Source organism: Athene cunicularia (assembly GCF_003259725.1).
Source record: "Athene cunicularia isolate RWA chromosome Z unlocalized genomic scaffold, athCun1 chrZ_part3, whole genome shotgun sequence".
Lineage (NCBI taxonomy): Eukaryota > Metazoa > Chordata > Aves > Strigiformes > Strigidae > Athene > Athene cunicularia.
The window spans coordinates 9,729,108-9,755,385 of record NW_020799144.1 but is presented as its reverse complement, the minus strand read 5'-3'; the positions used below and the strand labels follow the sequence as shown (position 1 = coordinate 9,755,385).

General features: G+C 37.4%; 1 protein-coding gene across 2 annotated transcripts in view; it reads right to left on the bottom strand.

The window, feature by feature from the left end:
* MSH3 (mutS homolog 3) overlaps positions 1 to 26,278 on the bottom strand; it is a 118,790-nt gene that overhangs the window by 43,161 nt on the left and 49,351 nt on the right. For both annotated transcript variants that reach the window (XM_026866590.1, XM_026866591.1), the window contains exons 11-14: positions 22,466 to 22,550; positions 21,870 to 21,979; positions 10,417 to 10,549; positions 789 to 976 (exon numbers count right to left, since the gene is read on the bottom strand). In XM_026866590.1, coding sequence (XP_026722391.1) covers positions 789 to 976; positions 10,417 to 10,549; positions 21,870 to 21,979; positions 22,466 to 22,550 — 516 coding nt within the window. The remainder of the gene's footprint in view (positions 1 to 788; positions 977 to 10,416; positions 10,550 to 21,869; positions 21,980 to 22,465; positions 22,551 to 26,278) is intronic.

The following is a 26,278-nucleotide window of genomic DNA, read 5'->3' as shown; positions in this document are numbered from 1 at the left end:
TGAACATTCATTCCAATTCAGCATCCTCTTCGTCTACACTTTTCTTCTTGGACCAACAAGGGATAGAATTAAAAGGGCAGCTTCCATACTTACAGCTTACCTTTCCAAGACTACAGGAAGGAACTCCAGGGAAAAGCCTGATCACACCAAGAGACTGAGTTAGGTGCTCCTTTAGACATTTTCTAGACAGAGTCCATGAACAGAGCAATAACCCCAGAAATGCTCTAAGGGAGTACAAATCACACAGGCTACATGGAATCTTTAGAGATGTTAAACTTCATATTGACTGTCATTAGCGAGTGTGTAAAGATAAAATAAAATGGGAGGCACTCAAAGCTTTGATGAATTTTCACAAAAATCATAAAAGGCATATTCCTGACAGCAGAGCAGCCACTCTGCTAAAGGTCAAGTCTCTCTTCAAAAGGAATAGCTTCTCTATTTTAAAATAATAATTAAAAAGTTGTTAAACAAATTAGCATAAGCAAATCAACTTTTGCTCTAAACTCATTTCCAAAACCAGCTGAAAAAATTTCAAAAAATTATTCATTCAGCCTGATGTAGACACCCACTAGGCAAAACACTTGCTCACCTAGTTTAATTTTTAAAAATGAATGTAAGATGCAGGAAACAACAACCTCTGCTTTTAACTATAAGCAACCTGTACATACATAAATACAAAATGAAAAATATAAAACTAAGGTGCATTAAAACAAAATGCATAATTCACATAACCGAATACAATTAGTCAGAAAGACTATGAGGCATAGAAGATTCATCTATTTACTTACTTGGCTGCTTCTTCATTAAGGATCTTTAAATAATGTTTTACAGGGGAGAGAAGTTCTGGGATTTCCAACAGTGCATTTTGTAATAGGGGAGTTTTCACATGAGAATGGATGACTGGAACAAGAACTTGAATTTCCAAGTCCAGACGAGATAGGGTGCTGACTATCAAGAAGAACTCTTGGGTTGAGCACTGGGAAGGGAAGCAATGTCTAAATCATTACAATGTATTATATTGTCATTAAAATCTACAGGGTTTTTTTCTTTTTGAAAAGGAGACAAAATACAATTAAAATGTATGGACTGTAATGCAACTGCATAATCATATCACATTTGCAAGGTTAATAAAGCATACTAATTGTTCTAACCACTGTTGTTAGGAATCAGTTGGGAGCTGATCTCCATTATTCCTGTTGTTGGATGGAGATGTGCAGCAGATAAATAGCAGAAAAATGGGCTTATAATGTGCAAACAGCAAAAGAGCAGGTTGAGTAATTTTATGACCATCACAATTTTTCCATACAGGCTTGTGCATATGTGTACTGTTGATATGTGAATCTCCAGGCTGCTGTTTTGGCGAAAGTGGATTTGGAAAGACAAGGTCAGGCACAGAAAGGGAGAGTCTTGGAACACGAACACAGAAAAGAAAGGGGGAAAAAAAACCCCAAACAACTGAGAAAGAGAAAAACGGCAGTCACTGCTTAAAGTGCTTGTAGCTATTGTGAGCTTCAGCCTCTGGCTGGTTACTCTCAGGTCAATGTGATGAGAAGACTAAAGAGAACACACTAACCCTGTCTTTGTCTTTCATTCTCTCCTCACTACAGAGTTATGAAAGAGATTTTTCTATCTCTTTCAGGCAGTTAGCCAGGGTATCATCCAAAAGGAATATCCCAGATTGGAGCCAATAGCACACTGTACTTTCAGAGCTTGCTTCATGATACCCACAGAGTAGGAGCATATTGGTTCCCTTAAAGCAGCTTCTCACCACAAGCAGCGACTTGTGAAAGAGAAACTATTAACCATTAATATGACTTCTGACATGTCTCAAATATTTTGCTGTTAAGGTTCTACACACTCTTCAACATCAGCACAGTTTGTCACCTTTAGCTCATTTTCAAGAATTAGCAGTCAGGGTCAGGATTATGCAAGCAGTTAACAACCCAACAATCCAACTCCTACCACACTCCTAGTCCACCCCACTCCTTTGATCCATTCAGCTCTTAGTTACCTAAGGTACTCATGCCCCACCTATAAATTAGGTAATACCTGTTCTCTCTGCAATGGTCTTAATAGAAGTTTGTATTTGTGCTAAACTGTATTTGCATACCAAATGGAAACCCAGTTTTATGAGACACTTAGTGCCTTCAAACGCTGCTGAATCCAGTGGCACTCCAGGACATTTACATTTCAGAAGGCGTGGTGGCTGGACACCAGGTGCCCACCAAAGCCACTCTATCTTTCCCCTCTTCAGCTGGACAGAGGCAGGAAAATGTAATGAAAGGCTCATGTGTCAAGGACAGGGAGAGATCACTCACCAAATACTGTCACTGGAAAAACAGACTCAGCTTGGGGAAATTAGGTTAATTTATTACCAATCAAATCAGAGTAGGGTAATGAGAAATAAAAACTAAATCTCAAAACATCTTCCCACACCCCTTCCTCCTTCCTGGGCTCAACTTCACTCCAGATTTTCTCTAGCTCCTCCACAGCAGTAGGACAGGGGAAAGGCTCCTCACTCTCTTGGGGTCGCTGCCACAGGAGACAGTCCTCTGTGAACTTCACCAGCGTGGGTCCATCCCACAGGCTGCAGCTCTTCACGGCCTGCTCCAGCGTGGGCTTCCCACGGGGTCACACAGTGCTTCAGGCATCCCCTTGCTCCGGGGTGGGCTCCTCCCCGGGCTGCAGGTGGAGATCTGCTCCACTGTGGACCACTGTGGGCTGCACCACGGGCTGCGGGGGAACCTCTGCTCTGGCACCTGGAGCATCTCCTCATCCTCCTTGTTCACTGACCTGGCTGTCTGCAGAGTTTCTCTCGCATGTTCTCACTCCTCTCTGCCAGCTGCAACTACTTCTGTAAGGCAAGTTTTTCCCCTTATTAACTACGTTATCCCAAAGGTGCTACCACTGTCACCGATAGGATCAGCCTTGGCCAGAAGTGGGTCCATGTTGGAGCTGGTTGGTATTGGCTCTGTTGGATGTAGGGGAAACTTCTAGCAGCTTCTCACAGAAGCCACCCCATAGCTCTCCACTACCAAAACCTTGACACACAAACCCAATACAGATGATTTTTAAAAAGCTGTCTATAAATAATTAATGCTGGTATTTTTTCATATTTATGATCTGTAGAAACATTCTTTCTTCAGTCTTCTGAACTTCAAATTGGTCAACTGACAACACTGAAAAGGCTAGTTTATTTTCCTCACATGAGGACTGCAAGGAAGGGGATAGTATATACTGAATGCTTCTACTAGAATATTCACTGTATGCCACATCCTTCCTTCCTATGTTTTTTCCATCTCCAGCCCAGGCAACATACAGTCTAGAACTTAATTTCTGTTCAGTATTTTGTGGTGATCAGTACAACAATTACAGAACATGTAGGTTTCAGTGAATTACTATTTCATAAAACATCTACATTTTTATTTTGTCATCCCTTCTCTTCCAGTTTCTTCCCAGAATCAAATTTTTATTTCTCTTCCCTTCCCATACTCTTATGCAAGAACTAAGACAATTCTCTCATCTATTACACTGTAGTTTTTTCTCCCAATTAATTTCTGTACCCAAACATGGAAATGAGTAATAACGAAAATACTGGGCTGGAAAGGAATATTTTTCTCTCCCTCCCCACATATGCAAACCCTAAAATGTTTGCTCTATAATGCCTATTAGCCCTTCAGAACATGAAGGCCATCTAAATGCAACCTTCTGAAAACAATACAAAACAAATTAAGGTACATTCCAGATATAGTCTTAGCCCTCTTCATATTAAATACATATCACTACAGTGACCAGTGATGGAATAGTGGCCTTCATACTGTATAAACACAGAATAAAGATACATCTAAACCTGCAGCCTTGGCAATCCAGTATAGAGACTCGAAGTTCTAAGTGACTGACAACAGTAAGGCTAGAAAGAAAATAATTTATAAGATTAATTGCTGCGTTCCCTGATCTTCTCTATCATAAAGGCTATATTAAACAAAAATTTTAAAAAATATTTCCTGGCCATTTAAAATGCATTCCATCACTGAAGTAAATGTAACTCAACTTATCAAAGCCAGTATCTATCAGATACTCTCCAACTAATTTGAAGCATGGCTGTGTGCTGAAAACTGAACTTGTCATATTGAACAGGTAGTGTTGGTAGATACTTGACTAAAGAAATAAGCAATTTAACCATGGTATTTCATGACATTCAGGAAGGCCAGGGAGATTACATTCTGAATGTTTCTGGAAAACCTACGTACATCTCTGTTTCAGATCCATGGAAGCTAGGGATAGAAGAGAACACTTAGGTGGTTTTCCTGCAACTGCTCAACTTTTCTGCACCTTTTTTTTTTTGTCTAGTCTTGGGCCCTTATATCCCAAGAAACTATGTGCTTAATGCTTCCTTTCTGAAACTAATCCATAAAGTAATATGTACCATCACGTAAAAGTTTTATCAGATAGCCTAACTTTCCCTTCCATTAAATTAATCCAAATATCTGTAGTTTTACCCTTTTGCATTACACTAACTCAACTCCTTTGCTGTTAACACCCTTCAAATATCTCTTAACCTTCTGTTCTCCTTTAATCTTTGATTTAACCAAACTATAATCTTTTAATCTTTCTTCATAAACAATCCATTATTCAGCCTCATGAAAACTTTGGTTCTTCCTGCACTTGCTGCAGTTGATCAATATCTTTCTGATAATCTGGAACTTACTTATTCTATCTGACAACAAAAAACCCCAAAATAATAAAGCAGTAAATCTGTCAATGGCATTTGAAGTCAAAGCACAAAGGAAGGTCTGAAAGACTAAACAAATGATAAATCCTGGACTCAAAGTAAAATACAGTATGACTGGCTGCATCATCATCATCATCATCATCAACCTTGATGCAGATAAAGAATAAAATTCTGCAAGGCTTCCCTTAAATACAAAAAGTACTAAAGGAGGCAAAGGCTGAAGTCCTGACACATGAAATTGCAAAGTAAGCCTCTGACAGACAGCAGTAAGTGATTCATAGGAGAATAATGTCCAGAACAGAAGAAAGAGCAAATATGGACAGTAAGAAATAGATCAGTTGCACAGGTGGTGTTTCTTTAGGTAGTTTTAAGTTTTTCTTTACAAAAATTAACTAAACAGTACTTAATTAGTACACTATATGAGGGCGGAAAAAGATTTTAATAATACGTAAGAACACCTGTCTGAGGTGTTCTTCAATAAGAGTGGTGAGGCTCGTGAAGGTGAGGCTTCAGTAAGCAGAGGAAGCTAGATTTCAAGGCACTGTCACCGATAAAGGAATCAGGGGGAAGAAAAACACCAAAAAATCTTTGTCATGTACAAAAGACACCATAAACAACCCTGAATGTTATAATGAGATTTCTCAAAGGATGTTTAGTGAACAGCCTGATGCTTCTCACAGCAACTCTGATAGCCTACACACCATAACAGTCATCCAATGAGTTAAAACTCATTCAATTCTACTGCAAGCTACAGTCAACAGTACCTTTGGAAAATGGGAAATTCAACATGCTTCGCTGCAAACAACTTTGTCAAACAGCATTCTCAAGAAAAAGGATTAATGTACCCATTTTTGTGCTTATTCAGAGTATTACTGTTTCCCCTGGCTTGATTTTAGTAACACTGCAGGACTTAGCATTTAAAATTTAATGGCTTCACTGCAGAAATTATTTACTAAGCAAAGAGATAGCTTGGAACAGATGCGTAAAAATAACTCTGAAAAGCTGGATTCTGTTAAAGTGGGACTGATTCCATTTAAATCCTAAGTAACCTTACAAAAGATATATAACTGTTATAAATAAGAAGCTTTTAAAATACAGTAAAAGTGGTTTACATAAAGCAGGATTAATAGCCTTACATTCACGGAAGATTCTCACAAGCTTATTCAATGCTATTTTTGAAGTCTAATTTTAAAATGCCGTCAATGACAGCTACAGCTTCTCTGGCACTAGAAAAATAACCTCAGACTTGACAGTGATGCCAAACAATAGTTTCAGCCAGCAGTTTTATCAAACTGTACTGAAAATGGTATGGCTGCCACTGAGAAGAATCACAGCAGTATGCCAGATCTAACACCCTTTCAAGAACACTGAAAGGAATTTAGTCTTGTTTGCATGAGTGAAATTGTTTCCAACAGATCTAAAAGAGAGCCACAGAGACTCACAACTGACAGCCATTGACCACTCCTAGTTAAAAGCATTTCAAATAAAAATGGGAGTTGAAATGCAGCATATATTTATCACTCCTTTCAAACTGTAATAGCTACCTTTATGTTTTTAGTATAGTGAGCATACTATTTTTGGTTTAGGAAAAACGAGGTATTTAATTTTAAGGTTACTATGTCCCCTTGTTATGACATTATTTGTATTAATCAGCTTAACAGGGAACAATTTGTTCAAATCAGCATTTAGTACTGCATATCTAAAAATGTGATGCCAATTCTTTAAAAGATTAGAAGTGTATATATGCAAGACGTAAATACTGATATCATAGAAGAAAAAAGTAAAATAATATGATATGCGTTTGCTGAAGTCAATAATATATTATGCTGTGGAAAGAATTTATATTAAACATTGTATACAAACAGTAACTAAATTCCTAGACATATATAACAGGTACTGATTTAATAAGAGAAAAAAAAAAATCAGAATTACAACTTTTTTCTCTGAATCTTCTGAAAAATCACACCACTTTCAATGAAGTATCAAATGTACCTTCCAGGATAGGGCATGTTTTCAGCATCATTCTGGTTGACAAGTTTATGTGAAAGACTTTAAGCACTTAGCACCCATCTGAGCAGCACTCCTCTGCAGAGTCTGAGCATGACAGAGAAGTACTGAAGTATTCACTGAAAAACTGAAAGGCAAATCCCACAAGGAGGCTGTAGGCAACCAAGCAGCAAATACTCCCCTTGTAGTAACTGCCTGCTTTATTTTGCACAGGTGAGCAGCCCGTTAAGCAGGCAGCAAATTTTTAGAGACTGATTCAGAACTGAACCTGTTTTCCCAACTGCAGCAACCTGTGAGGAATTCTGAACAAGGGAGAGCCTATGGTTGAAGTTAGAACAAACTGCAATGACATTTTACCACATGCCCTGTTAAGTTTTGATTATTGACTTCACTCCTTGTGTAGGAGTTCAGTGAGACAGCTTCACTTTAATCTGTTCTGTAAATTCAATGACCATTTGTTATGATGATTCCTGTCCACTTTGGTGACTGAGCTTTAGTCAAAAAGTTATGTTTATTGAGCAAAGGGTAAAATAAGATAAACAGTTATGGATTAAGCCTGTATAAATATTTATCTTCTGAAACACTGCATGAAACCAGGCATGAAAACAGCAAGCAACATCAGGATGGCCCTGTAGGACACATTTCTAAAAGTACTGATGGCATGTTTACTCTGTACTAGTTTTAAGATCTATTCAAGCATAGGTCTCAAATCACTCTCTTCCCATTCTGCACACTCCAAGGCAAGGCTAAGCAGTCAACACTTTAACTGAAACAAGAATGTAGGGTTCTGTCATTCCTATTTCCCACTGTCCTGAGATGCAGATCACAAAAGGAAAAACATGTGGCCTAAATTTTGTTTTATTTGGTGTCTCTCTCCAGGGGCCAGAGGGCATGGCTGAACTTGTTACAGAAAACACTGAGCCACTGTGTCTTCCAAGCAAGATCTAATTCTGCATCAGCTCCAGACACTATTTAGTCAAAACTCTTGACAATTCCTTGTCTCAGTTTCCTTTTGAAGTCAACTTCTGAATATTACCAAGAAGCCTTCAAACAGTTCATCTCCAGCAAACCTTCTCTTGCCATAGAATGCCATTGACGGCGTTTCTGCCTGGTCAGGTGCTGGAGCTGCAGGAACTGAGAAGAACAATCAGTCCTTATATTAATTCCACTCTCTTGTATTAATTCCACTATTAATTCCACTCTCTTGTATTAATTCCACTAACAGTGACATTGCTCTTGTCTCCTTAACCATTCCCGTAGTTCTTTCTCAGGCTGAGGCAAACTCAGAGTGGGTAATATGACCTCCAATGTAACACCTAAATCATACTAGAATGTTGTTCTCATTCCAGATAGTTCATTCCTGGGGGTAGATTAGCAGTGTTTTAAGGTGGTTTGGGGTGATGGGAATTTGTGGAGGGTCAGAGTAACAATTGCCAACTTGAGTGATGCCACCAGACAAGAAACATTAGCAGACTTATTAAAAAATAAAGCAAAATTACGGTCAGACCAAGAAAATATATGATGAAGTTATTTACCAGAAGAGTTCCCATAAGGACACTTTGCCTTGCAAAGTAAGTTCCAAAACAAAGCATTGTTTTGCCTTAATTTTTTTCTGTCTCCTGTACAGGTTACTGGTGCAAAGTGTATTGTACAATAAAAGTTCTGCAGTGGTTAATCTGAATTAAACATGTTTGCAACAACTGAGAAAATCCAGGCATCTCTGTACACTTCAGAGGTCTCCCTTCATGAAATACACCTCCTCAGATACTAATGTCACTGAACTCTAAAGGGCCTGAAGGATTGTCACATTCACCTATTTTTCCTGCAGTTGACTCTGAATTAACAAGCACATTCCTTTAGTTAAGCCATCAGTGTGCTCCACTCATGAGTTCTGGATCCCTTAATGGGAATGAAATTGCAGGGAACCTCACTTTGAGCATGTGGGAGATGATAATTTGGAGTTAACACAACTGAAAAGGCTCCTATACTGGGAACTGAAATGGCAGCATTCACTGGATATTCAAAAATAAAATATTAATGAAAACCAGTTGCTCCGTGTTCTTGAATATGTATCTTCTTTGCAGGGACCTTTCTTCAGGCTCCATATTCACTGTCTGTCTAGACAGCAGAATCTGTTTCCCAGAGCCTGCTTTTGATTCTTTATTCAAAACAGAGACTGTCTTTCAGGAACACTGTCATCTCCTCAAAGACCTAAAAATCTTGAGGGATTACTCAGTGCTTTGGGTACTCTCCACAGACTTCTGCAATGGAAGACAAACTAGAATTTTTACCAAAGGAAGGTAATTCATCAAAGGAAAAGTTTATGCTTAGAGTTTTCCCCCCTCTTTTATACTTCTTAAGGATTGTGTTGGAGTATTTCTCCTCTCCTGCAATTTCTTTCCAGCATCTGATTTACTAAATACATATCTTTACACTGCAGTGGCTGTTGTTACAACAAACTACATTGTCATCTCATTCCAAAAATCACATGAAAGTTCATGGTCTCTGAATGGTTCCACCTCAACGCCAGCTTTAAAACTGAGAAGGGTACACAGTCCTACAACAGGAAGGGACACCTGAAGAAACAGATACAGACTAGTACAAAAAAAAAATGAAAACAAAACAAAAAACATCCCACAACACAATACTAAAGCCGAAGCACTGGATAGCAGCGGAGGATTGCCAGGATAGTGTGAAATACAGATGTATCCCTACAAACTTTATTACATAGCACTCAACCTGAAATGAATTAAACCATTTAAGAGTGAATTATCTAATTCCTGTACAGCTGTTTTGAAAAAAACAATTGTGTTATGTGGATATGGTACATTTTAGAGAATGGGGAGGTTGGTGCACACTCCCTCTTTTCACAAACTTAATTATGGCTGGACCTCTGTATCCATTCATTGAAACATACAAGTCTTTTATGTGCCTAACACTGCAACGCATTAAAACTTTAAAAATCATACAAGAATTGAATTTCAGATTTTCAGAGGGAGGAAACCGTTGTGCTGTACCATCCAAAGAAATTACAACTTTGCTTCCCTTTTACCTACTTATTCCTTTATCTAAAACAAACTGTCAAAACCTCTAAATATAACAGTGAAATAAAAGAACATGAAGTACTGCACAGGTGCTATTAGCACATTAATCTGCTTCAACTAAGAATTGTCAGTGTCTCATTACAAGTAATTCTTATTAAAATGTGCAAGTGAGATCCAAATTACAGAATTTATAAACAACATTCATTTGAAAACAGCTAACTACAGCCAAGTGGTTTCACTTGCAAGTGAGTTTTTAGATAAGCATACAGAATGCAATGCTTTGTTTTAAAGGGAAATAGTTTATGGCACAATTGCACCATCCCATCTCACTGAATCCAGTCACTAAATCGTGAGTACCACTGATGCTTTTCCTGTTAGCTTTAGCAATACAATGTATGTATTCCAGAATCCTACTTAGACATTTCTTCTATCAGCATATCACTGACAAGAAATAAAATAAGCTTCTACCATAAGGCAAAGAAAAATTTTATAAACCTGCATTCCATTATTATTTCAGCCTCAGTTTTGCTAAGAATAATATATTTTTAAACAAACATGCAAAAACTATAAAAGTACATTAAAAAAGAATGATGCCATTTAGAAAATAATAAATTAGGGTAATTATGGGTATACCTTTTTGTGAAAAACACTGCAGAGGCCTCTCTCTATATCTGGCAGCTTACAAAGAAGATTTCGAATCTGACCAAACACACTGGATTCTGACAGTAGAATTTCAGACACAGCATCAAGTCGGGCATTTATTTCACTGTAAAAGAATAATCATAAGATCAATAAATAAAACTTTTCTGAGGGGAAGGAATATACCTAGTGAACTTTTTCCTTTGGTTTGTTTTGGTTTTGTTGTTTGGGGTTTTTTTAAACCCTGACTAAAGCCACACATTGTCATGAGTAAGTAGAACAATTAAGAAATGCAGGAAATCTTGGGGATTTCATTCAAGATGCAAGCAAGATCCTAGATATAAGCTCATTATCCTCTCTCTATGCTCAAAACAGCCAAATATACAGTGCCCATGTCTGTACATTTTTCCAGGGGTACATAACATGAGCAACATTGAATCCTGAATATCCAACACTAAATTTGCAGACAGGTACCTAGGGAAGGGGTAGGAGTGTAGCATATTTTATTCCAACAGGGTATAGATATGGGTTACTGTTTTGCCCCTATACTTTTGATCCAGACCAGCAACTGGTAATTACACAAGTCAGAACCATGTTGAGGTTTTGGCTTCTTTTTTATTTTTCAAAACCTGTAACATAAATTTCCGTATTTCAGGATTGAAGTCAATCAGTGAGGAAAAACTTTTTATGTGAAGAAACAATTCTATAGTTATTTGCACCTTCCTTACAATCATATTCCTATGGTCACTGTCAGAAGAGGGCTTTAAAATGGACAACTGACTGTCAAGGTTCACCTGAGTCTACACTGCTGCTAATGGTACAGCTACAATTTCCAATACAGCCATGAACTGGATGTAGATTGCAGAGCTAAGGCAAACTCCATTTCTGCATTTTGTGCAGCCAAATTGCCTCAGTGCTGCTTTCTGGGAAAAGACTGAGATTAGGGGTACATGGGTATATCTGAAACAGACAGGTTAAGACTTTATCCTTGGGAGCTAGTGAACAAAAGCCCCATCAGTGCATGTAGCCTGAAGGAAATGAGTGAAAGGTAGCTAGCTCACTCTAAGACAGCAGTAGAGGAGATGTGTCAAAGCTGAATAGCACAATGTAGCTTTTCTATGTTCAGGCTTTATCTGACGTAACTGTGTGTACTACAAAACAGAGTCAACTAGATGAAAGCTGTGCTAAGATTTGCTGAGGTTTTACAACAAAAAAACATCTGTTGCAGATCATATGTTTCCCCAGAGTCCCCCACCACTGTGCCGCTGGGCATGCTCTGCGGGTACCAGCACGCTGGAAGGCTTTAGCCAGCATTCAGAAAGTTTCCAGCAAGTAAGATCGAATCTGAAACACGATGTTCCAAGAAACTAAAAATTCTCAAGATATCCCAGTACTTATTTTAAAATCCTCATGTTTTCTCTCAGAATGACAACTAAGCCTTATCACAACATTCTCGTCCTGAGACAAGAAAGTTCAAAAATCCCCACACTGCTATATATGTGTCGATCCACCCTTGCAGGCAGTCTTTTGATACGAACACTTCATATACTAGCCAAGCATGTGCAAGGCAAGCACAGGCCAGCCCACATCTGTTCTCATGGACCAGCAAGATGCTTACAGCTCAGCCAGAAGAGAGGGATGACAAGTAAGGATGCAGTCAAAATGTAAGATTTCAAGGAAGACTGCCTGTCTTGCCCGTGGCTTTTATTGCAGAACTGCCGTGTCACTTGACACTGTAGCTTCTAACAAATACTATCCATGAGGAAATAAACAAAATTAGGTGGCTCCACAGGTTAAAGACATTACAACAGACTGGCAGAGGCCTCTGGCTCTGAAGACAGATAAATCTAAGAGCCCTTAAAATTTTATTATACTGTATGTGAAAGGGAGAACTTCATGACTGGATGCACACTCAAATGCACATCAATCTAGTGGCATTTAAGCACCCAGAATTTTTCAGTGACATACAGCTTTATACTAAAACAGCAAAACCATCCCCTCATCTGCCACAAATGACATATATTCTTTCCCAAATCCTGTTGTACAACAACCAGGATTTGCAGTGCCTCACCTGCCACCATCTACCTGGTGTGCAGGTAGATGCACTCCTCCACAGCCACTGTACAAACTGGGGCAGAATTTCTGCTGTCTTGACCCCAGGCATCTTGGGAAGTTATTCATCTCTGAACTGGAAAGCAGACCCTCCAATCACACCACAGAACACAAAATAATCCGCTGTCCTGAAAGACTGCTTCTTTCCAGCTTGAGGTAAACAGAAGTGTCAGACATTGCAGGCTCTGCTTAGCAGCCCTATTGCAGGTTGTAAGAGTACCTACCACCTTCTTGCCCACCACTGTTCTCCAGCAATGCCAAATGCTCAAAATTAAACATTTCTCCACATTCCTCTGGGCAGCCAGGCAACCTGTAAGCAGCTGAAAGCAGCTACCATCAGTGCAACTGCTCAGACCTATAGGGACTGTTTTCAGCACAGAACACATCTGAGCTTTAAATCCGATTCTTAAGAGCCACAATCACGTATCTGGTGTAGACTGGCAGGGTTACTAAAAGTTACGCAACCGAATAACCAGAGAGCAAGCTGTTGGCATCCACACAGTGTATTCAAGATAGCAGAGATTTAAGCTTTGTACATCAATTAGTGAGGTGCTCTGAACTACAGCTGGATAATGGAGAGGAAATTGAGAAGTGTTAGTATCAGTGACAAAGTAATAAAATATCCTGAGTACACACCTTTGAAGCTGGCAAACAGTTACACTGAAATTCTGAAAGGTCAGTATCATTAGCCACAATTATATTTTCATGGAGAATTATTAAAATTTGCTGTATTTGAGACCCTGGAACACTCCTCTGCATGAAGGAGTACTGAACTGTTAAATTATAAACAAATGTACCTTAAAGAAGAAAATAATCTGCATTTTTATTATAAAAAGCAGTCTAAGCAGCAGAATTCTGTTCCAGAACACTGTCACTTAATTTAAACAGCATGATTGTATCTATGTGGCCAACTGAAAACATACAGTAATATGTAAAATAGATGCAGATATTCAAAAAACTCCTCTTTTCAAAGCTTAATCTGCACTTTAATCATCCTCACATATGGCTATGTTACTGTAGCTCCAGTAATCTAAGTAGCCATACAGTTTTTCTGCTTTAATCCTACAAATAAGAAAGGGTCATGAAAACGGCATCGAGTATCAAATGACCCATTTTTCCACCTGTAAACAAAACATATTAGGTATTCCTATTTCAAAAGCCATAAAGTACAGTGAAGAATTATGTAAAACTCCACATCTGTGAGGAAGGAAGGACAGAGAACAGAGTTGACAAAACCAGGCAGATGAATTTCAAAGTATACTTTTAAACTTGAAATATTTACATTTAAACTAATAAACATTTTGTTGAGCACCAATACATTATATTAATCAGCTGTTAAACCACCTCAAAAGATTATTTGTTTTGCACTGCACAGTTATTCAGTATATCAGATGTACGGTTTGAGGTTTCTAATCTCACCATGATCTCAAAAAAAATTCCACCACTAGAAAATCTGAATCTAACATTACACAAAGAAGCTTATGCTGAGAAATTGTCACACATTTTATAAACTGGCTACTACTTCATTCTCTATTTAAGTGCAATATTAGCCTATTCTTTCCAATCTGTATGAACCATGTCAGCAATCTGGGCTCTATCCAATCTTCCAAACAATCTTCCATGAAATAATGTAACATAAGTCAGTAGACTAAAAGCAATACATTTATTTCTGCCATACTCTCCATCTAAGAATAGCATCATTAATACAATAATAAAATCACTTTGCAATGTACTTAAACATAACAAAATCTAACTGCAGAATTTTTTATTCTAGTCATTTATAAGAACTACTAAGATACTCCCCCTGTATTATTCTGTTGCCAGATATGTGAACAATACAGAAAATTACCAAATATTAAAGTATTTGAATCCTGCACTAAAAATTATTTTGACAAAGCAGAAGGCTGCAGATAACATCTGAACATCTTAACAATCTAAGCAGGATTGTCGGTTGCTACTGTGCTAACAGATCTGCTGCTCTCTCAAACAATGAAGCAAACCTAACATTTTTAGATATGATAATATATCATTATATTTAAAACAGAGCAAAATTGATAATGTAACTGCTATATAAGAACCACAGAAAATTTTCGGTCATATAGGGTTTTATTTTTATAAGAGGTAAATAAATACACATTTATCAGAAATCTCTTAACTGCCTCTTAACTTTTGATAAATGCACAAAGTATGAGTTCATTCATCATAAGGACATAGCTCAACTACAATGAATATATAAAATCGAAATTCATTGTATTAAATCTGTTTAGAGACCAGAGTGATATGTAAAAACTACCAGTCACAAGAATTCAACACCTGAAAAACTAACAAAGGGTATGAAGTAACAGAAGTTGCTTTCCATGAGCAACATAGATCAAAGCCTAGCCGCCTCCTGCCTAACTACAGCATTCCAAAGAAAGAAAATCTATTACTCAAACATTGAGAAAATGCAAGATGCATATGGGGATCAGTTGTGCCTAAGGAAATCCCCTAACTGCAAACTGGAAGCTGGGAGCGTGCTCTGGGGAGGTAACATTACCCACTTGCCCTGTTCTCATACCCTCCTCTGATCCCAGCTACTTTCAAAACACAGGCAAGGTGAAATTTACTCTGACTTCTGTTGAATTATATTTTGTCTCACACATTTTGCTTTTTTCTTGATCATCCTTCAGAACACTGCTTACAAACAAAGCCTTTATATGAGTTGATTAAGGCCATGTTAAACAGTAGAGTGTTTTCTGCTTTAGAGCACTCTCTTTCATAACAATTAATACCATCAAAACCCAAAGCTCTGGTGCAGTTAGCACTATGTAGTCAATAAACCTTATATGTCTTTTTAAAGAACAAGCAAACAAAAAAACATTCTATCTCTTCATTTTTTTACTTAAGTGGCTAAACTAGAATCTGGCTAACTTTATGGGAAAATCCTGAATTTCTGAATTGTGCTGTGACCACTGTAATTTTATGCATTAGCCGCAGTGAAAAAGTACAAACAAGGGTAATTAAATTTCACCATAGTAATTATGATATAAGTTAAACCTGAAAAAATTAGACATCTTCTGGATCTGTTCACCTGTTTTTCCAGATGCAGGCGAAACAGAGTAACTTACTCTCAAAACTCCTCATGTCTCATACCCTTCCAGAGAGATCCAACGTTCCCCTAAATAAACACGCAGCCATGAGAAAACAATATTCCCGAATGGATCTCAAATACTTCACAGCAGTATACAAGTACTATAAACTTTGTCTTCACATCTGTTAAAAGAATGTATAAAATATGCAAATGGTAATCAAACACTTTTGTTTATGTTCACACACAATATATTTCAGCTATTTGTGCCAAAAAAGAGAACCATTAGCTACTTTAGCCAACATGAATGAATGCCTGATTACTACATTTATAAGGAGTTAGACACAGCATTCACTGGTACCAAAACACAGCTATCAAAAATGAATGAATACATGTGATGATGCTGCAATCTTTTTCTTTACTGCAACAATTTTGAGATCTCAGGCATACGCTGTAACCTGTATTTGTGAATTTTATATTGGCACTGATGCTATAAAATCTTTATTCTTAGGAGGAAAATTTGGCCCATGAAATTCTGCTGTAGGATGTATGGATTTTATTCCTAAAGCCCTGTTGCAAAATAACATTCTAATCCTGCTCTGGATGATGGTGGTATCAAATGGCAACCAGTTTAACTCTGAATTAAGATGGGTTTCTTTAAAGACCTGTAAGTAGTTTGTTTTACTGCCCAGATATCTTAATTATGGAAACAAGGACAAAGTCAAACTTGAAAGTTTCCTTTAGGACTGTACTTTGTATACAAAAGGGTAAATAAAACAGCACTCAATATATCCAAAGTGAGAGGATTTAGAACAAGCTGTTTTTATATTAAGACAGACATGTCATTGCCAACATAACTATGGAGGGACACTCATCTTTCCAGTTTTACATTACATATCCTCCAAATTAAAGTCATGTTTCATTAGCAACACCAATTTACACTCACTCTCTTCTTCAGAGGTAGGTAAGTAAGAGTCTGCAGTTCTGAATTGCAAACTTCTGGATTTGCTAAAGCTACAGTCATTCTATGCTCTTGCAGGCAAAATACATTCAGACTAATAGTAATTATTAATACTATTCTACAAGGCTTTGATTCAGCCTCAATAAAAGCATCATCTCATCCAGAACTGGAAGAAATGGGGCACAAAGGCTATTATAATTACAGGAAGAAAAATGGAAATCCTATTTTTGAGGGGTAATTTAAAAATTTGGTTTCTCTAGCCTGCAAACCACAGGTTAAAATGTTTTTGAAAACTCTCTAAATACATAGTATTCTGCTAATCTCCTTCCTTGAGATTTAAACATCAGTTTTAACTAGAAAAAGATCAAATGAATATAAATTGACTACAAATAAATGCAGGCAAGAAACTACACAGAGTTGCAACTGCTGAAGTCCCATATTCACTTTGGGGAAACAGTGTGCCTTGGTGACAAGAACATGAACCACTTCACAGTAAAGCTGAAATACACTGAGAGGTTGGGGTGAATCTGGGGCCAAAAAGGTGAGCTCATGCTAATGAGGCTTTAAGTGTTTGATTTGCTGATACCCGTTTTGGCATGCAGAAAGAAGCTTTGTCACCATGTATTTGATGTAGTCTGAACTACTTTTAAATTAATTAATTCCATGCTTCTGAACTTCTACTTATGGTCTGGAAGAATTAAAACAAAATCCTCTGTCCCCAGCTTTTTTGTACCAGCCTGGCAGCAGATATACCAGCAGGGTGCTGGTCATGGCAGCACACTGGGAGGAAGCATTGACAAAACAGTGAGCCTTGTGCTAGCTACACCTTGCCACTGGCTCATGGTCCACAAAGAAATCAGAAAGAGGGACCTTGGGCCTCCAGATGTCCATTTTTATCTCAGAAGTTCTCTATTAAGGCAGAGGTCCAAGACATTGATGAAACCTTTGATCATCACCACTCTCTTCCTGTAGCACACGATGTTATGTTAGATGCTTTTAATTTTTTGCTTTACTTTTATGCCAGTACACTTAAGCATATTCTGAGGCTTGCAGTACACCAGAAGTTACATATGTATCCCCAAAACACCGATGTGAGGTTGTGTGTGCAGGTGTTTCCTATTTCAACAGCCTGACAAGTGCAAAGCCTATTCACTCCAGTCTTGAGCAAGCTTTCCATGCTGGAAGTTGCATGACTTCTGAACTCTAGGTTTAGGGCATTCTGCTCTCCCTAATCTTATCAGTAACCTCATTACATTAACTTCTGCACATCATACATAACATACTAAAAAACTAAGGGAGTCAACAGAATACTAAAGACATATAGTTTAGGTACTTGTGCATCACTCAATCTGTTTAAGCTACTTCAACCATGTGAACATCCTCAAAAAACAGTAGATATCACCCCAAAGACAGGGCATTGTACAAACTAATACATTCATGTCACACAGATACCAAACATTTTATCACTTCCATTTTTTTGCTCCCCTCATCTAAGCTTTTAAAATTTTGCACTAGATGCTCTTCTAGCTCATAAACTAAACACTTCTGCAAAGGCAAACACCATCATTATCCAGGTTATCTTCCACTTAGATAGGAAAGTCTCTACCCTCTCCCTACAGTAGGCTACAGTACTAGAAATGACACTTCATGATATCCACCCACTGATATTAAACAGATATTCTATCTCTCCAGGAATAGTCTGGGGGGTGAAAAAATAATCTCTCTTATGCAATACATTCTATACATACAGACCACAGAGTTCTCTGCACAGGAATGGAATTCTACACGTTCCCCTACAGTGGCTATAAATTGTTCAGTATGATACATCTATTGTTTATCTCAAGTTCTACTTTGAGCATCTAGTTACAGTTTTATTAGCTTTACAGCCTGATCAAATATGGAAATAATAAACCTCCATTCAATTATGCTACACATCTGCCTTTTTCGGTTTTGAACTCTTTGTTCAACTCCAGCCAACTTTGACAAGGTCAAGGAAATTGTTTGATCTCAAGGAAACAAATTTCCTTAAAATTGTGCAAGAACCAGCAGCTGAGCAAGGTACAGAGACAGATAATACCCGGTGAGAAAAGGATGCAATATTTGTTCCACAGTTGTCTATTCTGTTTGGACCCCTGACTGGACAAGCAGCATTGCTGTAGCTTGAAGCCAGTCATTACACTTAGGGAACAGGAAAGGCAGATGCAAAGATGAGGGTGGGAGGGAGTAACCATGGATATAACAGAGACACAAGGAAATACACATTTTGCAGAGATGAGGCTTCATATGGTACATGTGCAGGGCAACAAATTCCTTGCACTTTCTTTTATACCACCACCATAGGCCAACATATCCATAATATACAATAACATGAAAATCAGATCCAGGTTTACTTAATCAGGCCTATGTTAAGCTTATCTTTCTCCCTTTTCCTGTAGCTATTGAAAAAGCAGTGACTGCTTCACATCAACTGCAGAGGTTCTGAGATTAGTTTTGCATTAGGAAAGAAATTATTTTTAAATGTTGCACACATACAAAGACACCAAGATCACATTCTGTTACAACACTGTATCACAGGACCAGTCCTTAGCCCTTTTGCTCTTGAGTATGGTAATACACAGCTCTACTCTTTCTGCTGTGGAAACTCCATTGCTTGACATGGAAAATGCATGTTTTCATTCAGTCAAAAATGTTCCAACTGCCTCAGCTTTCTATTTCCTTTTTTTCCCCACTCCCCTTACAAAAGTTAGGCAAGAAAGGCAGTGGATGGAACCTACATTTCAAAGGCAAGATAGGCAAGGCAAGATAACAGTTCTGTAATCCGCAGAGACGTAACTCCTACAAAAAACAATTACTTTCCTGATTCCTCCTAAAATGCTCAGTCCTCAATGACTTATACATTCTTTACCCCATCAGGTTTGTATACCCATGTGAATAAGTGAGGACATTACACTTTCCTTGGTTAAGCTTTCTTTCTTTTATTTTTCCAAAATCACACATGTCTAATGGTTAAAACTTTCTTCTATGTCTCTAAATGTATTACATCACCTATGATCTAATGGGTACCTTCAAGCTTGCCCAAATGAGATGTCTGTAAACATTCTACCTTTATTCAACCCAGTGTATGGTTTCTCCCCTGTAAATGTAGTCATCAACCCAAGTGATTTTCAACTGTAAGGCATAAAGCAGTAATTACACCTCTCACTTTTTGATACACCAAGGGAAATGCACCTACCCACTGACTAGAAAAGATGCAGTACAAAAATCTTAACTTCCTTTGAAAATGTCAACCCAGGAGGCACAGGTGAATTACAGTTACAGAACGTTCTCCAAGTGCATTTGTGTGCATTTCCGGAAACAATACTGCCGAATGTCTGATGCACTAAGTACATGAAATTACAACTTAAGAGTCAGAAAGGGAGAAATACACATAAACAAAACAGCTTGTTTAGTTTCAGCTGCAGGGTACTGTCATCTCCAACCATGGAACCTTCTTCCATATTGAGAAATAAGGCTGAAAAAGGTAAGTATCAATCACTAGAAGTAGCAAAGAGCTGAGGAGAAAGAGAAGAAACCAAAATTACAAACTTGTAAAGCTGGTTCTACACTGAGACAAGAGAGAACTAAAACTAAGTTTACTAGTTCAGAAAGATGGCCTGCAGTCCCCAAGGAAGCAGTTTTCTATCCTCTCTATTCAGGTAAGAACTCTGTCTATTTTATTGTTGAATGATATTTCACCTGCTGCATCACATGTATGACCATTTGGGAGCTAAATGGTTAGAAGCACTCCTTTTCAGGTCCTCATCCTCAGTGCTGCCTCGACACCAGACCAGAGCCTGTGCTCTGGCTCCCCCATCTGACAACTTTACAAGCAATTCCCAGAAGGTACTTGTAAGGTGCCTTAAGGGCCTGAAAAGAAATAAACTAATTTATTTCAACTTATTCCTGTAAAGTGGCCCAGAAATTCTATCTATATGCTTCTAAGGTGAACACTAGGCACATAATCAACTTCCACAAGGTCTAATACTACTTAGGATGGTTGCATCAAAAGCCTTTTTGAAGTGGGTAAGATATATAAAAGCTATTATCAAAAGAATTAAAAAGAAAAGACATACTGAAATCATCCTCTTAAATCCCTGCCAGAAACTGTGGCATAAAACAGTCTAACCAGTATGGTTCCTACAAATGAAAAATGTCTCAAATATTCTAAATTAGCAAAACAGGAGGGAAAAAAAGTTACATACTTTTACTACACTACTGAGAAAAGATCCTTACAAAAAGGCTAATAAGAAAACTAAGCAATGATACTTCAGAAGTGTAGTGCTTTAACATATTAAAAACTGGTTGAGGAAAAAAAAATGCTTCTGTAGAAACATTTGTAAATTACCAAGAACAGCAAGACACTAAAGCATTGGTATACCTCACTATTTAAAACTTAAAAATGAACAAAAAATTAAAACTGTTTAACATCCTTACAAAAGTAAACCAGACGAAACGGACAACCAAACCTAAAGGATTTTCTGTATGCTATAGCTAAAGTGAACAAAATGACAGTTGAGTAAACTCTACATTGACAATGCACATTCAAAGGCATAGATTCAAAACCTTAAAAGTAGGCAACAAACATTCCATGGACTCAATACTGTTATTTACTACATACTCAAGTACAACACTCCAATTAAGCCTGCAAAGAGAATCAGAAAAGATGGAGTCCCTTTCAAAACAGAGACAAGTAAACCCAAGCATGAAAAATATACAAAATAAAGCATTAATAAATAAAGTATAGCTCAAAACACAAGTGACCAAACAATCACCACATTTCAGGACTAAAAAAGAAATATTTCCATATGCAATACATTGCACACAGGTATAACAGAAATATCCACAGCTACTTTAGAACAAATTAAATACATTAAGAATACAAATATTTGTGAAGTGAGAAAGACATCAAACACTAATTGGCAAGTTTAAAAGTAAATCGTCCTCCAATAGCAGGTATTCCTCTCATCCATTTTTTGAAAAAGGATACTCAATTAGAATGGACCCCAATCTGATTTCTGCGTAGGAATTTCTAACTTGCTCCAAATCGGCTACTCCAACTACTTAGATACTCTGTGCCCAAAGAGCTCTGTGCACAGAGAGCAGTTCAGCACTTCCAAACCGATTTTAATGTCCACATCTTCTACTGTATCATTTCCTGTCTAAACTCTACTGTGGGTCTCAGGTCTCCAGGAAAAATAACGACCTTGGGTCTACTCAACATCATAATTTTATGATACAAATTTAGCCCAAGGTAAAGAACTATCTCACCTGGATTTAATGAGGGGCTGAGTTACCCATTTCTTCAATCTCCGACGTCCAAAGGGAGTTTTAGTATGATCCAAGACCCAGAGTAGGCTTCCTCTTGTTTTCATATCAGTCTAAAATAATAAAAACAGTGTCACTATTTTTAACTGAAACATCAACAATGTAGTGAAAGGATCTTCACCACACTACTTAAACATTCTGTTTAGGCTTTAAGGCATGGCAACTACATGTTTGTTTACCTATCTTTTTCGCTTACAATACCTTACATAAAGTACTTCCAATAGTCATAAGATACTTAAGTATGTTCTTCCTTTAGACAGAAAATATCACTTGACTGCAGTTCCACAAGAACTCAAACTTTAAGAAAGTTCTTTGCTAGTCAAAGTGCAAAAAGGTTCCTAACTCATACTAAAAACCAGCACAGATTAACCTTCATTTATGCCTCTGAAAATGTAATCCTCCTTCAGATGATCCCATCTAAAATAATTCAAACCTGCTGGGTGAGATTTGCCAACTTAACTAACTTCATTAGGAACAGTATGTCAAACAGTTGTGAAAATCTCAGCATTTATTAAAAAAAATATTACATTTGTTCTTACCTGATTCTGTAATATTTCGAGATTTTTCATTGTTGTCCCATTAATTGTCATGTATTCAGTTTCATTTGACAACCGTTTGAAATTGCTGGGGAGAGGAATTTCATATGTTATATTTTAAATTTGGGCATGGATGTAATGTGAAATTCTGTCAAGTTTCTCACATTAGAGAATTCATTAGTTTTTAAAAATTAAAAAAATCAAGTAAGGAATTAAAATCTATTCAAATAAATAAAAGAACTGAACAGTAATATTTTATTTCTTGGAAAAACAAGATTTATGACACTTCCCAGTTTTCTACCATGACTGACAAAGCTCAGAATAAAATCTACCTCTCTTGTTATCTAATCCTGATCCACTAAATGGTTAAGCAAGTACCCCTTCTTCAGTCTATGACGAAATTGAAAAAGTATGTGCTTTTGTTAGTGTTTTGTTATGATCACTGTAGGATTAGGGGCAGGGACAGAAATAAGAATTAGTAAGAGTAGAACGGACTTTTAACACAACTCACCATCAAACAGCTTATCAAAACACATATTCTTATTTTTTACTACTATTACAAATTTACACAGGCTGTTAGTACAATTATTTAGGAAAATAAAAATAGGGTATATTTAAACTATATTATTTTATTTTTAATATGAAATAACCATGACCAAAATTACCTGACTTTTTGAAACTCCCTAAAAGAACTGGATGAGACCAACCGAAAGGTTGTGTTGGTTTAGAATCAATGTTAATTAAAAAATTTTATTAGATGTGTAATCATTTTAGATATTAAAATTATTTCGGTCTCAGACATACACATGTGGTAGCTGTGAAGTTCAGGATCCTCACTAAATGTTTCTGACAAATCAAGTCATGATTGTCTAGGTTAATCATACTGCCGACTGCCTTTTGCACAAAATCTAGGACACTCTTTATTGTCTTAAACAAAAAAGAACGACTTGCTGGGTAGGACTTAAAACTGCTTTCTTGACTTTTCACAAATTTTTTTCAGTGCATTCAATTTTAAGCTCCCTGGAGGAGCACTCAAATGCTCAAATTTTTCTGTTAGGCACACACAGCTGCATTATTGCTATATTAAAAACAAAAACAGCACTAGAACTTTCAGAAACATGAAATATTCAGAGACTAATGTTACATATTTTGTTACATATGTTGTATGCAGGTGTTTGGGACTCCTAGTAAATTTGTTCCTACATAGTAGGTCAAATTAGAAGTATTTTCCACAGATTTTTTTTTTTTTTAAAGTAGATTCAATTGAGTGCCCTCAAGAAGTTCAGTGATAGTTTGAAAGTACAGCTGACTCAGAACTTCACCCATAGTTGTAATTATTCTGTTCTGCTGTACTATCCCAGCAACCAACACAGTTGACCAGCAAAACAAACACTGGAGACAAAAAGCAGCAGCACTTTCCAAAGTACGCAGTATATAAGCAACAAAACAATACTTCCTTTATTATCTTCAGTCACAACTGCTGATGCTGGTCAAAATTAAATAGGAATGATTTATGCTTGGCTCCTAATACCTATGACCAACAACAAATCCTACCCACTCTTCCGAAAACACCTGTTCTGCATCTAGGACTTGCCTAAATAGCAATTTCCCTATTTGCTGCATCTCAATTTGCCACTACTCCAGTTTGTGATGACTTAAACCCAGCTGGGTAAGAACCATGCCTTCACACCTCTTCCTGAAAGCAGAAAAGGATGGGTTTGGCTGTTTCTATCAGCAGTCAGTCACTCATACATGAGTTTCAAGATTGTTGATTTACTGGTTCTAGTGCTTTCCCACTTCTCCTGGCTTCAGAGCACTTAGAGCATATCCTGTTCACAGCAAGCTTGCTCTCTGGTAGTATTTAACGACAACTAACTGCTCCACCGCACAGTATATTTACTATTCTTTCAGAATCATATTATGCTAAAGTTGTTCTTACAGCATAAATTATGCATGTTTTATATTATCCAGGTGTTTGCTTTATCTGAGTTACTCCACCCAGCTATTAATGCTAGTAATTGAGAGCTTAGAGCATACATGTAATAGCCAAGATCAACTGCAGTATATGCCCAACCAACAATTCTAGATGTCACAGCACAGAATATGTTTTGCTTCCACCTCCTCATCTTTCTTCACAGCTTGGGATAAGAACTTGATAAAAATGTGAACAAAGACAGACTATTTGTGAGGAATTGAGGGACCAAATGGCGTAAGAAGGTTATAAACAAATACTGCTAGTGCTGGTTTTGCAGCAAGGGTGTTAAAACATTCCTTGTGAGAAATTCTAACGTGCTGCTATCAGCCACCTCCTGCATCAGGAAAAATGGCTCTTCAAAATCACTTTAAGTGGATCACAATGTCATAATTCCTTCTTAGGAGACAGTGTGACTTAAGTTTCAAATAACAGATTTGCAACTGTCCCAAGTACTCAAACAGCACAAAACACAAGTGACAGAAATAGCTGGCAAGTTTGTTGCTGAGGAGCAAGGCAAGGTAGGATCATCTGGGATCATCACCCATCTGTGTTGATAAAAGTGGAAAGAGGGAACAAAAAGAAACACAAGCTTCTAGTAATCTTTAGGAAACTTTTGGGCAATATTTAAGAGAAAGAGGTTCCTACTCATAAAATAACTTTTCAGAGTAGAATCACACTTGATTATTTAAGGTTTACTATGATTGCTTTAGGACAGTAAACTTTATACTCCGACTTCAGTTATGTGTTACCTGTGAAACTGGATCTTCTTGGTCATTCTGCCTCCTTAGAAGCTTGCAGTGAAGGGCATTTTTTATGTTTCATTCATTAGTCTCTCCATAGGAGATATTATATATAATTTCGTACTCAGTAACCAAGCCTAAGTGAACGTATATTATTCAGATCAGTAGTTTTCAACTACTTTAACTTTGCAAATCTGTAAAACATTTGAGCAAAGCTGCAAGGCACTGTAATGAAAGCCTACTAAGCAGCAGATTTTCTTTGCTCAATTACCTTTTACAGACCCCTAGAGCCCATGTCTTTGAGATTTCTAAGAGTGAATAAACCACAGAACAAACCTGTATATTTAGACAAGAGTTGCAGGAATCCCTGTTCAGCTTTAAGGAATAAAAACAAGTCTCTCCATTTCTCAGAAGCATTAGCCTTCTTTAGGTATGAAAGACATATACCACACTCTAAGTAGTTAACGACATCAAGCCCAGACTATGTTTTGTATTTAATTAACCAGTTTTAAATCCATTAGCAAATATTGCTACAGGGCTAGAACTTCTGATCTGTATCCCTAATGTGATAGGAGCCCAAAAACTTCCAGTTAAACCAGTAACAAAATAAAACACACACACCCACACAAAACAAAACAGAAATACAAAACAAAACAAAACTGAGAAATACAAAAACAAAACTGAGAAATGAGAGGACCTGGGAACGATTAAGAGAAACAAAAATAACCTCTATCATTTTTCCCTGAATTAGTCTTCTTTTTCTCCACTAAACTCATCCCAAGGAGTGGGCCTGCAACCATATTCTACCCAGAGGTCTACACTCTCTTAGTCCTATTCCCTTTCACACAGCCTCAACACTGCTACAAGCTCCAAATGTCCGAGTGCAAGAGGTCCCACCTGCTGCCCTTCTTCTGTGGTCTCAAAAGAGATGGCAACTCCTTTGCTCAGCACCTTTTCTTAGTGTCTGAAAACCATGCCTTTCCTTTTTCAGTCCCTCATGCTCCTGAGCTGACTTTTAAACCTCCCAAAATCATTTCAGCACTCCTTTGTCATAGTGAGTGTGTAAACAAATCTAGGAATTGTCTTGTATACATGATGTTT